The 17,080-nt window shown below is 43.6% G+C and overlaps 1 protein-coding gene across 1 annotated transcript in view; it reads left to right on the top strand.

The window, feature by feature from the left end:
* Positions 1–17,080, top strand: part of SF3B1 (splicing factor 3b subunit 1) — a 418,418-nt gene that overhangs the window by 2,191 nt on the left and 399,147 nt on the right. The window contains exon 2 of the mRNA XM_069733802.1: positions 10,647–10,813. Coding sequence (XP_069589903.1) covers positions 10,647–10,813 — 167 coding nt within the window. The remainder of the gene's footprint in view (positions 1–10,646; positions 10,814–17,080) is intronic.

Consider the following 17,080-nt stretch of genomic DNA (forward strand, 5'->3'; position numbering starts at 1 on the left):
GTGGGGAATGAACATGGAATATATGTAGATAATAGGAGAATGAACACATATCCCATATAAACAGGTGTATATTATATTCCCTGTACCTGATAGGTGGGGAATGAACATGGAATATATGTAGAGAATAGAGGAATGATCACATATCCCATACATACATGCTAGCCACCTTAGGGAGAGACCCAAGTTGGGCTAAATGTAGCGGGACGAAAGAGACCGAAAAGCCCTCTACTTAAAGGAAATACATAGTGGATGCTTTCCTGAAACGGAAAGTACTTGCAAGCAGCATAATACAAAGAATAGCAGGTTTACCCAGAATCCTTTGCAGTAGGCGGAGCTATGCAAATCATCTCTTTCCACCCCTGTCTAATCCACAGCGCTTGGAATCGCCAAGCGTGCAATGCTGCGGATTAGTTTATTAGATATCCCATATTAACAGGTTTATATTATACTAGCTGAAGAGCCCGGCGTTGCCTGGGCATAGTAAATATCTGTGGTTAGTTATAGCACCTCACGTCTCTTATTTTCCCGTCATGCCTCTCATTTTCCCCCTTACACCTCTCATTTTCCCCCTTACACCTCTCATTTTCCCCCTTACACCTCTCATTTTCCCCCTTACACCTCTCATTTTCTCCCCTCACTCCTCTTATTTTCCCTGTCACTCCTCTCATACCCCCCTAACACTTGTCATTTCGACCTCACATCTGTCATTTTCCTACCACTCCGCTAATTTCTCTCACTCCTCTCATTTTACACTCACACCTTTTCATTTTCACCTCACACCCCTCATTTTCACCTCAGTATATACATGTTTGTCATCTCCCTTATATATAGTATACACCTGTATGTCTTCTCTTGTATATTGCATATACCTGTGTCATCTCCCCTGTAAATAGTATATACCTGCTGTATGTCATCTCCTCCTGTATATTGTATATACCCATGTGTCATCTCCTATATTATATACCTGTATGTCATCTCTTCTGTATATACTCTATACCTGTATGTCATCTCCTCCTATATATAATATATACATGTGTCATCTCCTGTATATAGTATATACCTATGTCATCTCCACTGCATATAGTATATACCAGCTGTATGTCATCTCCTCTATATACCTATGTCATCTCCTCCTGTATATAGTTTATATACGTTTGTCATCTCCTCCTGTATATAGTATGTACCTGTAAGTCATCTCCTCCTGTATATAGTATATACCTGTGTATCATCTGCTCCTGTATATAGTATATACCTATGTGTCATCTCCTCCAGTATATAGTATATACCTGTATGTCATCTCCTCCTGTATATAGTATATACCTGTGTATCATCTCCACTGTATATAGTATATACCTGTGTCATCGCCCCTGTATATAGTATGTATTTGTATGTCATCTCCCCTGTATATAGTATATACCAGGTTGTCATCTCCTCCTGTATATAGTTCATACCTGTGTGTCATGTCCTCCTGTATATAGTATATACCTGTATGTCATCTCCTGTATATAGTATATGTTATGAACTGGTGGTTTAGGAGCAACATGGGACGAGCTCTGAAGGAGGTGGTACCTATACTGACCGCAGTCCCTAAGCTCAACACAACACTAGAAGTAGCCGTGGGATGCTCCTGTCACTCCCTAGGCACCTCGTCACAGCCTGAGAACTAACTACCCCTAAAGATAGAAACAGGAAAGCTATTTTGCCTCAGAGAAAATCCCCAAAGAATAGATAGCCCCCCACAAATAATGACTGTGAGTGGAGAGGGAAAAGACATACACAGAATGAAACCAGGATGTAGCACAGGAGGCCAGTCTAGCTAGATAGATAGGACAGGATAGAATACTGTGCGGTCAGTATTAAAAACTACAAAAATCCACACAGAGTTTACAAAAATCTCCACACCTGACTAAAGGTGTGGAGGGTAACTCTGCTTCGCAGAGCTTCCAGCTTAACTGAATTAATCCATACTGACAAGCTGGACAAAACATAGAATGCACAGAACGAATAAATCCACAACATGTGGACAGAAAAGAGCAAAGCAAGGACTTATCTTTGCTGATCTGGTCAGGATATCAGGGAAATCCAAGCAAAGATGTGAATCCAACCAGGAACCAATGACAAGTGGCACTGGCTGAAGGAAAGAGCCAGGCATAAATAGCCGAGCAGAAAGACAATCAGTGGAAGCATAGTAACATAGTAACATAGTAACATAGTTAGTAAGGCCGAAAAAAGACATTTGTCCATCCAGTTCAGCCTATATTCCATCATAATAAATACCCAGATCTACGTCCTTCTACAGAACCTAATAATTGTATGATACAATATTGTTCTGCTCCAGGAAGACATCCAGGCCTCTCTTGAACCCCTCGACTGAGTTCGCCATCACCACCTCCTCAGGCAAGCAATTCCAGATTCTCACTGCCCTAACAGTAAAGAATCCTCTTCTATGTTGGTGGAAAAACCTTCTCTCCTCCAGACGCAAAGAATGCCCCCTTGTGCCCGTCACCTTCCTTGGTATAAACAGATCCTCAGCGAGATATTTGTATTGTCCCCTTATATACTTATACATGGTTATTAGATCGCCCCTCAGTCGTCTTTTTTCTAGACTAAATAATCCTAATTTCGCTAATCTATCTGGGTATTGTAGTTCTCCCATCCCCTTTATTAATTTTGTTGCCCTCCTTTGTACTCTCTCTAGTTCCATTATATCCTTCCTGAGCACCGGTGCCCAAAACTGGACACAGTACTCCTAAACTGGACACAGTACTCCAGTAGCTGCAGACTGCTAAATCCAAGGAGCAGCCATTCCACTTAAAACCACCGGAGGGAGCCCAAGAGCGGAATTCACAACAGTACCCCCCCCCCCCTTGAGGAGGGGTCACCGAACCCTCACCAGAGCCCCCAGGCCGATCAGGACGAGCCAAGTGAAAAGCACGAACCAAATCGGCAGCATGGACATCGGAGGCAACAACCCAAGAATTATCCTCCTGGCCATAACCCTTCCACTTGACAAGATACTGAAGCCTCCGCCTCGAAAAACGAGAATCCAAAATCTTCTCAACCTCATATTCCAACTCTCCCTCAACCAACACCGGGGCAGGAGGATCAACCGAGGGAACAACGCGCACCACATATCTCCGCAACAAAGATCTATGGAAAACATTATGAATGGCAAAAGAGGCTGGAAGAGCCAAACGAAAAGACACCGGATTGATAATTTCAGAAATCATATACGGACCAATAAACCAAGGCTTAAACTTAGGGGAAGAAACCTTCATAAGAACATGACGAGAAGACAACCAAACCAAATCCCCCACACGAAGCCGGGGACCAACACACCGAAGGCGGTTAGCAAAACGTTGAGCCTTTTCCTGAGACAACGTCAAATTGTCCACCACATGAGTCCAAATCTGCTGCAGCCTGTCCACCACAGAATCCACACCAGGACAATCAGAAGGCTCAACCTGCCCCGAAGAAAAACGAGGATGAAAACCAAAATTACAAAAGACACGTGAAACCAAAGTAGCCGAACTAGCCCTATGATTAAGGGCAAACTCGGCCAACGGCAAGAAAGCCACCCAATCATCCTGATCAGCAGACCCAAAGCATCTCAAATAGGTTTCCAAGGTCTGATTAGTTCGCTCAGTTTGGCCATTAGTCTGAGGATGAAACGCCAAAGAAAAAGACAAATCAATGCCCATCCTAGCACAAAAGGCCCGCCAAAACCTAGAGACGAACTGAGAACCTCTGTCAGACACAATATTCTCTGGAATGCCGTGCAAACGAACCACATGCTGAAAAAACAATGGAATCAAATCTGAGGAGGAAGGCAACTTAGGCAAAGGTGGACCATTTTAGAGAACCGGTCACAAACAACCCAGATAACAGACATCTTCTGGGAAACGGGAAGTTCCAAAATAAAATCCATGGAAATATGCGTCCAGGGCCTCTCACACAGGACTTTTCACACAAGTGGGTAAAAATGGCACCAAAATTTGTCGCACTATTTCTACTGAACATGGCAATACCCCATATGTGGCTGTACAATACTTCTTAGCCATAGAGAGATTCTCAGGAGGAATGGATCGCTATTTGCCTGCTGGAGTGCAGATTTTCCTAGAACAGTTTGCGGACTCCATATACAGAGCCCCTAATTGCTAGAAGAGCAGAACCCCCCCCTCAAGTGACTGCATTTGGGAAACTATACCACTTGGGGAATATATCTACAGGTGTAGTGATGATTTTGGCTCCATGGGTATTTTCCAGAAACAAACAGCAGTGAATGTTGCTGAATGAAAATTGTAAACTGCCATTGTAGTGAGCAGTACGCTCTAGTGACCAGTAAGTTGCATTATGTGGTTTAGGTATATTGTGGGGCTCAGAAGGGAGGGGGGATTTGGGAGCAGAAAATTTGCTGAATGTCTTTTGGCAGGTGAGGAACCATTTTGCTTTTCCGGAGTCTTGTGCTACCAGTAATGTGGAAGCTTCCTATATTTCTGTTAACAGATGGCTGACCTGAGTGAGGGCTCGCTTTTTTTTTTTTTTTTTGTGTGGATTGAGTTGAAGCTTTTATTGGGAACAGTTTACATAATGTTTGGGATCACATTTATCTGGCACTCTGTTCTGAGCACTTAGGGGTTTCCATCTAAATCTCCCAAGTGACGTGATTCAGATGAAACCACCGAGGGAGCCATTCACTATAGTGAGGCAGCAGAGTTACTCTGGACTCCTGGCTCTCCGTTCAACAGTGTCCTTCTTTTCACAAGTGCATAAAACTGTTGCTGACGGCACATTTATGCAATCCTAAAATAATGTACACCGCCGGATAGTAGGTGAGTTGGCGTCCACAGTGCCTCCATCTGCCTCACTTTAAGGAATCTTCTGCCGGGGGTTCCATCTGAATCATGTATTTCAAAGATTTACACGGAAACTCCGGTGTAAGCGCTCAGCACAGGATAAATGTGCACCGAGCTTTACTGCGATCTTTGGCAGGCAGATTGAAAAAAAAAAAAAACCGCATGTGACAAATTGGTTTTATTTATTTTTTTACGCTGTTCCTCGTGCGGTATAAGTGATTAGGTGGCTTTATTCTGCGCGTCAATGCTATTACAGCTATACCAGATTTAGGCCTCTTTCACACGTCAGTGTCTCCGGTACATGTGATGACCGTTTTCACACGTTACGGAGACACGTACACGCGTAGACCCATTCAAGTGGATGGGTCTGTGCACATGTCAGTGTGTTTCCACGGACCGTGTGTTCGTGGACAAAACATGCTAACCTGTCCGGTTTTTTAATGTCCGTATGGGCAGCAAAACATCCCGCACACATGCACACTGATAACACACGGATGTCATCCATATGGCACGCATTGGCGCCGAGGAAGAAGTGTTACAATAAGTGCTTTTCCCCAGCGCCGGCTGATGAACACTGCTCTCATCATTCTCCCCGTCCACCATCTTGGTATAAAAGGCCCCCCCCACGCACCATCTTGATATAGATGGCTCCCATCCTGGGCGTGGAGAGCAGTAAATATTCATACTCTTTCATATCTGTCACACGTGTTCGCACAGCCGCTACAAAGGCCGGCGACTGTTGCTAACTGTGCCCGGTATTAAACAATGTATATTCACTGTTCCACACGTCCATAGTACCTCTTACCTCTTGGCCCTGGCTTCAGTGCATAGGGGTGGGCGGGACTATGGTTGTGGAGAGCATTGAATATTCATTTTCTTTTAACAGCGGGCACAGTGTTAGCAGCAGCCGGCTTCTGCCTCCTGTGACCCGTCCCGCTCCCAAGTGCTGGCTAATCAATATTGCATCGGGTTCTCTCATATGCACGGAGTATTGAAGATCCCTGCATGTTTTTTTAGATGTCTAACATTTGCAAAACATGTGGGGCAGAGACTCGTGTCACTCGAGCACCCCCGATATTTGGTGCATACCCGAGCACCCAATGCAAACTTGACTAGCGAACACTTGCACTCAACACTAATGCCGATATATTCCATACGATGACCTAACATAATCAAATTCTGTGTCATATCTGTAGGTCCAAGACACTCTATACCCCTGGATAAAATCTTTGAGGGTGTGGTTTCCAGGGCTGTGGAGTCGGAGTTAGTTTTGGTTTGAGTCGGAGTCGGTAGAAATGTACCGACTCTGACTCCAGCTTTTTAAAAAAAAAATGTATTAATATTTCATAATTGAACTTTCATATGAATTTTATAAATGTTACTCAAATATATATGTTTTGTCAAACTATGAACAACCGTGATAAGCAGTTCTGCTGGAGATAGAGACATTTCTTAAGGTACCGTCACACTAAGCGACGCTGCAGCGATACCGACAACGATCCGGATCGCTGCAGCGTCGCTGTTTGGTCGCTGGAGAGCTGTCACACAGACAGCTCTCCAGCGACCAACTATGCCGGTAACCAGGGTAAACATCGGGTTACTAAGTGCAGGGCCGCGCTTAGTAACCCGATGTTTACCCTGGTTACCAGCGTAAAAGTAAAAAAAAACAAACACTACATACTTACCTTCCGCTGTCTGTCCCTCGACGCTCTGCTTCTCTGCCCTGTGTAAGCACAGCGGCCGGAAAGCACAGCGGTGACGTCACCGCTGTGCTTTCCGGCCGCTGTGCTTACACAGGGCAGAGAAGCAGAGCGCCGAGGGACAGACAGCGGAAGGTAAGTATGTAGTGTTAGTTTTTTTTTTTTTTACTTTTACGCTGGTAACCAGGGTAAACATCGGGTTACTAAGCGCGGCCCTGCGCTTAGTAACCCGATGTTTACCCTGGTTACCAGCGAAGACATCGCTGAATCGGCATCACACACGCCGATTCAGCGATGTCAGCAGGAAGTCCAGCGACGAAATAAAGTTCTGGACTTTCTGCAGCGACCAACGACATCACAGCAGGATTCTGATCGCTGCTGTGTGTCAAACTGAACGATATCGCTAGCCAGGACGCTGCAACGTCATGGATCGCTATCGATATCGTTCAGTGTGACGGTACCTTTACTTCTTGTGTGTCACTGTTCTCCACTGCCCTTATCTAATATTATACTTGGTTAACCTCATGCTGCCCCAACCCCCCTACTTACAATGTATGAAACTGAAAGTGAAATGTGTTGCAAATTCTTAGTAGTAAAGCTCCTCCTCTAGACTAGATGTTTGGTGTGCGTCTTCCAAGCATCTCACAGCTGCTACTTAGAAGAGGAAGACTGTAAGAAGTATTATCCTTTCAACAAACTTTGCATCAGTTAACTGTGAGTACATGAGGAATAACAGTATTACTGACCACTATATCAGTTGTACGACCTGGCAATAATTTTGTACAATTGTTTTTAGGAAAAACAATTGTCATTTGGATTGTGAATGCAGAATTAAAAACCTGAGAATGTCAAAGAAGCATCACATTAAATCAGCTGTATTTGAACATTTCACCATCACTCAAGATAGAAAACATTATGTCTGACAGTGTATAGATTTCTTCTTATTAGGGCTTGTTTTCACTTGCGAGGAACACGTCCGTGTCTCGCATGTGGAAACGAAGCTCTGGCGCCGGCACTGTGGAGCGGAGCATGCGGCCGCATAGCAACACATGGAGCCGCACGCTCCGCTCCGGAGTGCCGGCACCAGAGCTTCGTTTCAACATGCGAGACACGGACGTGTTCCTCGCAAGTGAAAACAAGCCCTTAACTGCATAACAGTGTTTATTGCATATTTACGTACAAGAGTTTAGTAAAGTTTATAAAAGTTATTTGCTATATTCTACGTGGTCTGATTTCTTATATGATGGTGAGAAACTGAATAAGCACGATGTTAATATTTGACAACAGTAAATTTATTGTTACGAATTGGCTATTTATGAAGGAGCCGGATAAAATCCAGGAGTCAGAGTCGCAACTACTCCACAGCCCTGGTGGTTTCCAAAATGGGGTCACTTGTGTGGGGTTTCCACTGTTTAGGCACATCAGGGTCTCTCCAAACGTGACATCATTTTCCTATGATTTGTGCTAAATAGATTTGCACAGGAGTGTCATACTCCCGGCCATGATATTAGGCAGATGTATTTAGCACAAATCATTGGAAAATAGCCTCCTGATGTGCCCAATCATTATAGTAAAGGACAAAATGTGTTGAGTCAATATATTATAGGTGCTAGGGTCTGTATCATCACAGCGCAGCACCAGTGTTTTTTTTTTATAGATTTGTCTCTGATTTAAAAGGGGTGGTGAGTGAAATGAATGGATGAGAACAGGGGTGATCTCTCCACAATCTCTAAATCACTCCTACGCTTCTAAAAATGGAACTGTTAGATTGTGCAGTGTATTATCTATATAATAGACACTGGTTTAAGCTCATAATACAGTGTGGCTGCTTAAAGGGAACCTGTCACCCCCAAAATTGAAGGTGTGCTAAGCCCACCAGCATCAGGGGCTTATCTACAGCATTCTGTAATGCTGTAGATAAGCCCTAGATTTATCCTGAAAGATGAGAAAAAGAAGTTAGATTATACTCACCCAGGCGCGGTCCCGCTTCAGTCCGTTCCAGCGCCTCCCATCTTCTTATGATGACGTCCTCTTCTTGTCTTCACGTTGCGGCTCCGGCCCACTTTGTTTGCCCTGTTGAGGGCAGAGCAAAGTACTGCAGTGCGCAGGCTCCAGGAAAGGTCAGAGAGGCCCAACGTCTGCGCACTGCAGTACTTTGCTCTGCCCTCAACAGGGCAGACAAAGTACGCCTGCGCCGGAGCTGCAGCGTTAAAGGGACACTTGTCACCTGAATTTGGAGGGAACAATCTTCAGCCATTGAGGCGGGGTTTTGGGGTTTTTGATTCACCCTTTCCTTACCCGCTGGCTGCATGCTGGCTGCAATATTGGATTGAAGTTCATTCTCTGTCCTCCGTAGTACATGCCTGCACAAGGTGCAATCTTGCCTTGTGCAGGCATGTACTATTGAGGACAGAGAATGAACTTCAATACAATATTGCAGCCAGCATGCAGCCAGCGGGTAAGGAAAGGGTGAATCAAAAACCCCAAAACCCCGCCTCCATGGCTGAAGATTGTTCCCTCCAAATTCAGGTGACAGTGTCCCTTTAATACAAGAAGAGGACGTCATCGCAAGGAGATGGGAGGCCCCGGACCAGATCGCGACGCTCATCGTACCGGGACCGCCCTTGGGTGAGTATAATTTAACATCTTTTTCTCATCATTCAGGATACATGGGGGGCTTATCTACAGCATTACAGAATGCTGTAGATAAGCCCCTTATTCTGGTGGGCTTAGCTCACCTTCGATTTTGGTTCCCTTTAAGTTTGGCCACAGTATCTAATATGAGGATTTTCCGTTGTTGATACATTGTATGAACTATTCTGATTGTTACAGTGCAATGGGTTTAGTCAATGCACGTTATTATGCCGATGTTTTTCCGTCTAGTCAGTCTTATATTATGACACATTATTAATAAATAATCATTTTCCTTAAAAAAGGCAATGTGCAATTTTTTTCCTTATTCCCATGCATGTTGTACAGCTCTTGTGAACAGCTGACACGTGCCCGCAATAGCCGCAGGTGGAATCGCGATCCACCCACAGCTATTAACCAGATAAATGCCGCTGTCAAACTCTTGACTGTGGCATTTAACAAGCACTTCCGACAGTCCTGCCGGAAATATGCACACTGGTGACTCCCATCACGCAATCGCTGTTCACTGGTGTGTTGGCATGAGGACTCCTGGAGTTCTCTATGGTTGTCAGTGCCGGCTTGCTGTGCTCATCACCTCTAGCAGAGCCGATCGGTTCGTGGCAGCTTCTAGTCTCCTATGGAGACTATTAAAGCATGCGAAAAGTAAAAAAAAAGAAAAAAAAGTTCAAATCACCCCCCCCCCCCTTCGCTTTGGAAAAAAAAAACCCAATAAAAATAAATCAAACATACACATATTTGGAGAGAATTTAGCGAGAAAGTCAAAACACCAAAATGCAATAGCGAGCGATCAAAAGATCGTATCCGCACCAAAATGGTGTAATCAAAATGTCAGCTTGGCGCGCAAGAAAACAAGCCATTACCCAACTCGAGATCACAAAAAATGGAGACGCTACGGGTATTGGAAAATGGTGCAATTTTTTTTTTTTTTGTAACAGTTGGGATTTTTTTCACCACTTAGACACCAAACATGTCTAGGTTCTTTATTATCTATGAACTCGTAATAACCTCGAGAATCATAATGGCATGTCAGTTTTAGCAATTAATGAACCTAGTAAAAAAAGCCATACAAAAAACAAGTGTGGATTGCACTCTTTTTTGCAATTTCAACGCAATTGGATTTTTCCCCCGTTTTCTAGTACACAATATGGTAAAACCAGTGGTGTCATTCAAAGGTACAACTCGGCCTGCAAAAAATAAGCCCTCTCATGGCCATATTGACAGAAAAATAAAAAAAAGTTATGGGTCTGGGTCTAAGGGGAGTGAAAAACAAAAACGCAAAACCGAAAAAAGCTCCAGTGGTTAAGATTAAAATAGAGAGATTGAAACCTCCCCCAACATATTTCATCGCTACTGCAAGTTTGTAGATGGCCACCAAAACAATTGTCTGCCATGTTTGTTAGCTCACCGGCAACATTTAATGTTTTTATTTTATTTACAGACATTGAAGCACAGATACGTGAAATTCAAGGAAAGAAGGCAAACCTAGATGACACGCAAGGAGTCGGGCTTGATTCAACTGGATATTTTGATCAAGAAATTTACGGTGGAAGTGACAGTAGATTTACTGGTTATGTGACTTCTATTGCTGCAAATGAACAAGAAGATGTAAGTTTAAATTTGTACATTATTCTTTTAGATGATTAAAAAACAAACCTTTAGTAATAGAATTAGTGTAAGGCCATGTTGACACGTTGCGTCCTGTCCCTGCGGGTTCTCCCGCAGCGGATTTGATAAATCTGCAGGGCAAACCCGCTGCGGTTATCCCTGCAGATTTATCGCGGTTTGTCCTGCGGGTTCCGCTGCGGGATTTTACCCCTACTATTGATGCTGCATATGCAGCAATATGCAGCATCAATAGTAATGTTAAAAATAATAAAATCATGATATACTCACCCTCTGACGTCCCAATCTCCTCGGCGCTGCAGGCGGCGGTCCGGTTCCAAAGATGCTGTGCGACCAGGACCTTCGTGACGTCACGGTCATGTGATTGCGACGTCACCGCAGGTCCTGGTCGCATAGCAAACCTGAGACCGGACGGCTGCATGCAGCGCTGAGACTTCAGAGGTGAGTATATCATGATTTTTTATTTTAATTCTTTTTTTTTTTTTTTTTTTTACTCCAATATGGTTCCCGGGGCCTGGAGGAGAGTGTCCTCTCCTCCACCCCCGGGTACCACCCGCACATTATCCGCTTACTTCCCGCAAGGTGGGCACAGCCCCATGAGGGAAGTAAGCAGATCAATGCATTTCTATGGGTGCAGAATCGCTGCGATTCTGCACAAAAAAGTGACATGCTGCGGGTTGTAAACCGCTGCGTTCCCGCGCGGTTTTTCCCGCAGCATGTGCACAGCGGTTTGCAGTTTCCATAGGGTTTACATGTTACTGTAAACGCTATGGAAACTGCTGCGGACCCGCAGCTGCAAAATCGCCGCGGCTCCGCGGTAAAATCCGCAGTGTGTGAACATGGCCTAAACACTTAATATGTAAGGTCCTTAAAGGGAACCTGTCACCCCGTTTTTTCATATTGAGATAAAATACCGTTAAATAGGGCCTGAGCTGTGCGTTAGTGTATTTTGTGTACCCTGAATCCCCACCTATGCTGCCGAAATACTTTGACAGGCGAAAACGGCGACTTTGGTAATCAGTCTGGTCATATGGGCGTGGTGACATCGCTGTTTCTTCCCCCAGATCTTGCTCATCTTTCCGTTGGTGGCATAGTGGTTTGCGCATGCCCAACTGCCGAATCCACTGCGCAGGTGAAGAAAAAGAGCGCGATCTGCGCTATTCCCCTGGTTATCGGTTGGGGCGGCCATCTTCCTGAGGCCGCGCGTGCGCAGATGCAGTGCTCTGCTGCCCGGGGCTTCAGGAAAATGGCCGCGGGATGCCGCACGTGCACAGAGGGAGATCGCGGCAGCCATTTTTCTGAAGCTGAAATGCGAACTCTGCTTCAGAAAAATGGCCGCCGCGATTTCCATCTGCGCACGCACGGCATCCCGCGGCCATTTTCCTGAAGCCCCGGGCAGCAGAGCACTGCATCTGCGCACGCGCGGCCTCAGGAAGATGGCCGCCCCCACTGATAACCAGGGGAATAGCGCAGATCGCGCACTTTTTCTTCACCTGCGCAGTGGATTCGGCAGTTGGGCATGCGCAAACCACTATGCCACCAACCGAAAGATGAGCAAGATCTGGGGGAAGAAACAGCGATGTCACCACGCCCATATGACCAGAACAGCCTGATTGACAGGCGAAAACGGCGACTTTGGTAAGGTATTTCGGCAGCATAGGTGGGGAATCAGGGTACACAAAATACACTATTGTAACGCACAGCTCAGGCCCTATTTAACGGTATTTTTATCTCAATCTGAAAAAACGGGGTGACAGGTTCCCTTTAAAGGGGTTGTGACTATTTGGACAAACCCCTTATTAAATGCTGCATTCCCCCATTTAAAATAAGTTACTCTCCTCCCCTGCCTGCACCATTCCAGTGATGTCTGTCTGAGGTGTGCCTCCCAGCAGTCACGTGACATTATTATGCCATGTGGTGCTGCATCCCAGTTAAGAAATGCTGATAAGCTGAAGCACTTAAATGACATACCGTATTTTCCGTCGTATAAGACAACTTTTTGACCCCTAAAAATTGTCCCAAAAGTCGGGGGTCGTCTTATACGCCGGGTACGGCGTGTGCAGGGAGCGATCCTGGATGTCGGCGTGTGGTTCCCAGGGTCTGGAGGAGAGGAGACTCTCCTTCAGGCCCTAGGATCGATATTCATGTAAAAAATAAAGAATAAATATAAAAAACATGGATATACTCACCCTCGGACGGCTCCTGGCTCACAGCGCTGCTAGCGTCTCCCTCCGTTCCTGAGAATGCGGTGAGTGAAGCACCTTCGATGACGTCGCGGTCACATGACCGGTCAGGTGACCGGTCACCTGACCGCGACGTCATCGAAGGTCCTTCACTCACTGCATTCTTAAGAACGGAGGGAGACGCTAGCAGCGCTGTGAGCCAGGGGCCGTCCGAGGGTGAGTATATCCATGTTTTTTATTTTTATTCTTTATTTTTTACATGAATATGGATCCCAGGGCCTGAAGGAGAGTCTCCTCTCCTCCAGACCCTGGGAACCACACGCCGTATAAGATGACTGGGCGTATAAGATGACCCCCATCTTATACTGCGGGCATATCACAAATTCCATATTTTATATGGAAAAGTTGGGAGTCGTCTTATACGCCCAGTCGTCTTATACACCAGAAAATACGGTAATAATTAGTGATGAGCGAGTATACTCGGTACTCGAGATTTCCCGAGCACGCTCGGGTGTCCTCCGAGTATTTGTAAGTGCTCGGAGATTTAGTTTTCATCGCCGCAGCTAAATGATTTACATCTGTTAGCCAGCTTGATTACATGTGGGGATTCCCTAGCACCCAGGCAACCCCACATGTACTTATGCTGGCTAACAGATGTAAATCATTCAGCTGCGACGATGAAAACTAAATCTCCCGAGTACTTATAAATACTCGGAGGACACAGGAGCGTGCTCGGGAAATCTCGAGTACCGAGTATACTCGCTCATCACTAATAATAATGTCATGTGAGCAGTGGCAGATTTATGTAGGCATTGGTGGCGAAGTTGAATGCCTCTCATTTTAAATGGGGGAATTTTAAAAAAGGGTCATCCTAATAGCGAGCAACCACTTAAATTTTCACTGTCTGTTATGAGAATAGCCCAAATAGCGACAATAGATTTAAAATTAATTTTCTTAATATTGTCATTATTAGCAAGTTCAGTTTTTCCACAGAATTACAGAGAACACCTGTTTAAGTGGAACCGCAAAATATAACAAGATTCTTTTCTTTGGGAGCCTTGCAAGTCTGAGGGGATGAGGCTAAATTTTATACAGCATCTGAATGGCAAAGTGAAGCCTGGGCTGGATTTGGATTCTGCTGTTGACTCAAGCCTTGAGACTCAAATTAACCCTTTATCACTATATAAAGACAGCCACAATACACTGAGAAAAAGATTGAGGGGGCTTAAGTTTGTAGTTTCTATTAATACACATGGATCCATTTTACATTGCTTTTTACACAAATATATCTAGCATAAAGTAATAGAGATCTCCTGTGTTTCCATGCTGCACACCCCGTTTGCAGAATGGTATCTCTTATATCTTGTGATATTTGTAACTTGTATGTAACCCCTCCTCATGTACAGCACCATGGAATCAATGGTGCTATATAAATAAATAAATAATAATAATATCTTACACAGAAAAAGAAAACAGAAAGCAGCACCAAAAGAAAACAAAGGGTGCAAAAAATCCATCCAGGCACGTACCAAACCTCATACTATTGTCCAAAAAAATGAAGGCGGCACTCCAATAGAAAAAATAAGTGATTTATTGGCCCATGTGTGACGTTTCAGTCCAGGATGTGGACCTTTCTCAAGCCAATCAAAAAACAAGTGTGGGATTGCACTTTTTTTTGCAATTTCACCGCACTTGGAATTTTTTTCCCGTTTTCTAGTACAAGACATGCTAAAACCAATGATGTCTCTCAAAAGTACAACTTGTTTCGCAAAAAATAAGCCCTCACATGGCCATATTGACGGAAAAATAAAAAAGTTATGGCTCTGGGAAGAAGGGGAGCAAAAAACGAACACGGAAAAACAGAAAATCCCAAGGTCATGAAGGGGTTAAATGCTGCTGTCAGTTTGACAGTGGCATTTAACTAGTTAATAGGCACGGGTGGATCGTGAATCCACCCACGCCTATTGCGGGCACATGTTAGCTGTTCAAAACAGCTGACATGTCCTGGCTTTGATGCGATTTCACCGCTGGAGCCCACATCAAAGTGGGGGTACTGTCATCGTACGTACTGTTCCGTCCAATAGCAGCAAGGGGTTAAAGCGAACCTGCCAGCAGGATTGTGCATAGTTACATAGTTATTAACCCCTTAGTGACAGAGCCAATTTGGTACTTAATGACCAGGCCAATTTTTACAATTCTGACCACTGTCACTTTATGAGGTTATAACTCTGGAACTCTTCAACGGATCCCGCTGATTCTGAGATTGTTTTTTCGTGACATATTGTACTTCATGTTAGTCGTAACATTTCTTCAATATTACTTGCGATTATTTATGAAAAAAATTTAGCAATTTTCAAACTTGGTATTTTTATGCCCTTAAATCAGAGAGCTATGTCACGAAAAATAGTTAATAAATAACATTTCCCACATGTCTACTTTACATCAGCACAATTTTGGAAACAAAATTTTTTTTTGTTAGGTAGTTATAACAGTTAAAAGTTGACCAGCAATTTCTCATTTTTACAACACCATTTTTTTTAGGGACCACATCACATTTGAAGTCATTTTGAGGGGTCTATATGATAGAAAATAACGAAGTGTGACACCATTCTAAAAACTACACCCCTCAAGGTTCTCAAAACCACATTCAAGAAGTTTATTACCCTTTACGTGCTTCACAGGAACTGAAACAATGTGGAAGGAAAAAATGAACATGTAACTTTTTTTGCAAACATCTTAATTCAGAACCATTTTTTTTATTTTCACAAGTGTAAAAACAGAAATGTAACCATAAATTTTGTTATGCAATTTCTCCTGAATAAGCCAATACCCAGGGTGGATTTGATTTAAATCTAACTGATTTAAATCACGATTTAAATCACGATTTAAATCACTAGTCAGTAAGGCTTGATTTAAATCAGTGATTTAAATCAAAGTTTCTACCTAACCGAGTTTTACTCCGCAGAGGTCCCAGCCTCTTCTTCACAGCAAAAATGTTACAACATGAACAGAGTTGAGAAAAAGACCTTAACCCCTTTACCCCCAAGGGTGGTTTGCATGTTAATGACCGGGCCAATTTTTACAATTCTGACCACTGTCCCTTTGTGAGGTTATAACTCTGGAACGCTTCAACGGATCCCAGTGATTCTGACATTGTTTTCTCGTGACATATTGTACTTCATGACAATGGTAAAATTTCTTTGATATTACCTGCGTTTATTTGTGAAAAAAACGGAAATATGGCGAAAATTTTGAAAATTTTGCAATTTTCCAACTTTGAATTTTTATGCAATTAAATCACAGAGATATGTCACACAAAATACTTAATAAATAACATTTCCCACATGTCTACTTTACATCAGCACAATTTTGGAACCAAAATTTTTTTTTGTTAGGGAGTTATAAGGGTTAAAAGTTGACCAGCAATTTCTCATTTCTACAACACCATTTTATTTTAGGGACCACATCTCATTTGAAGTCATTTTGAGGGGTCTATATGATAGAAAATACCCAAGTGTGACACCATTCTAAAAACTACACCCCTCAAGGTGCTCAAAACCATATTCAGAAGTTTATTAACCCTTCTGGTGCTTCACAGGAATTTTTTGAATGTTTAAATAAAAATGAACATTTTTTTCACAAAAAATTTAATTCAGCTCCAATTTGTTTAATTTTACCAAGGGTAACAGGAGAAAATAGACCCCAAACATTGTTGTACAATTTGTCCTGAGCACGACAATACCCCACATGTGGGGGTAAACCACTGTTTGGGCGCATGGCAGAGCTCGGAAGCGAAGGAGCGCCATTTGACTTTTCAATGCAAAATTGACTGGAATTGAGATGGGACGCCATGTTGCGTTTGGAGAGCCCCTGATGTGCCTAAACATTGAAACCCCCCACAAGTGACACCATTTTGGAAAGTAGACCCCTTAAGGAACTTATCTAGATGTGTAGTGAGCACTTTGACCCACCAAGTGCTTCACAGAAGTTTATAATGTAGAACCGTAAAAATAAAACAAAAAATTTTTCCCCCAAAAATTATTTTTTTAGCCCCCAGTTTTGTATT

This window comes from Ranitomeya imitator, chromosome 7 (genome assembly GCF_032444005.1).
Source record: "Ranitomeya imitator isolate aRanImi1 chromosome 7, aRanImi1.pri, whole genome shotgun sequence".
NCBI lineage: Eukaryota > Metazoa > Chordata > Amphibia > Anura > Dendrobatidae > Ranitomeya > Ranitomeya imitator.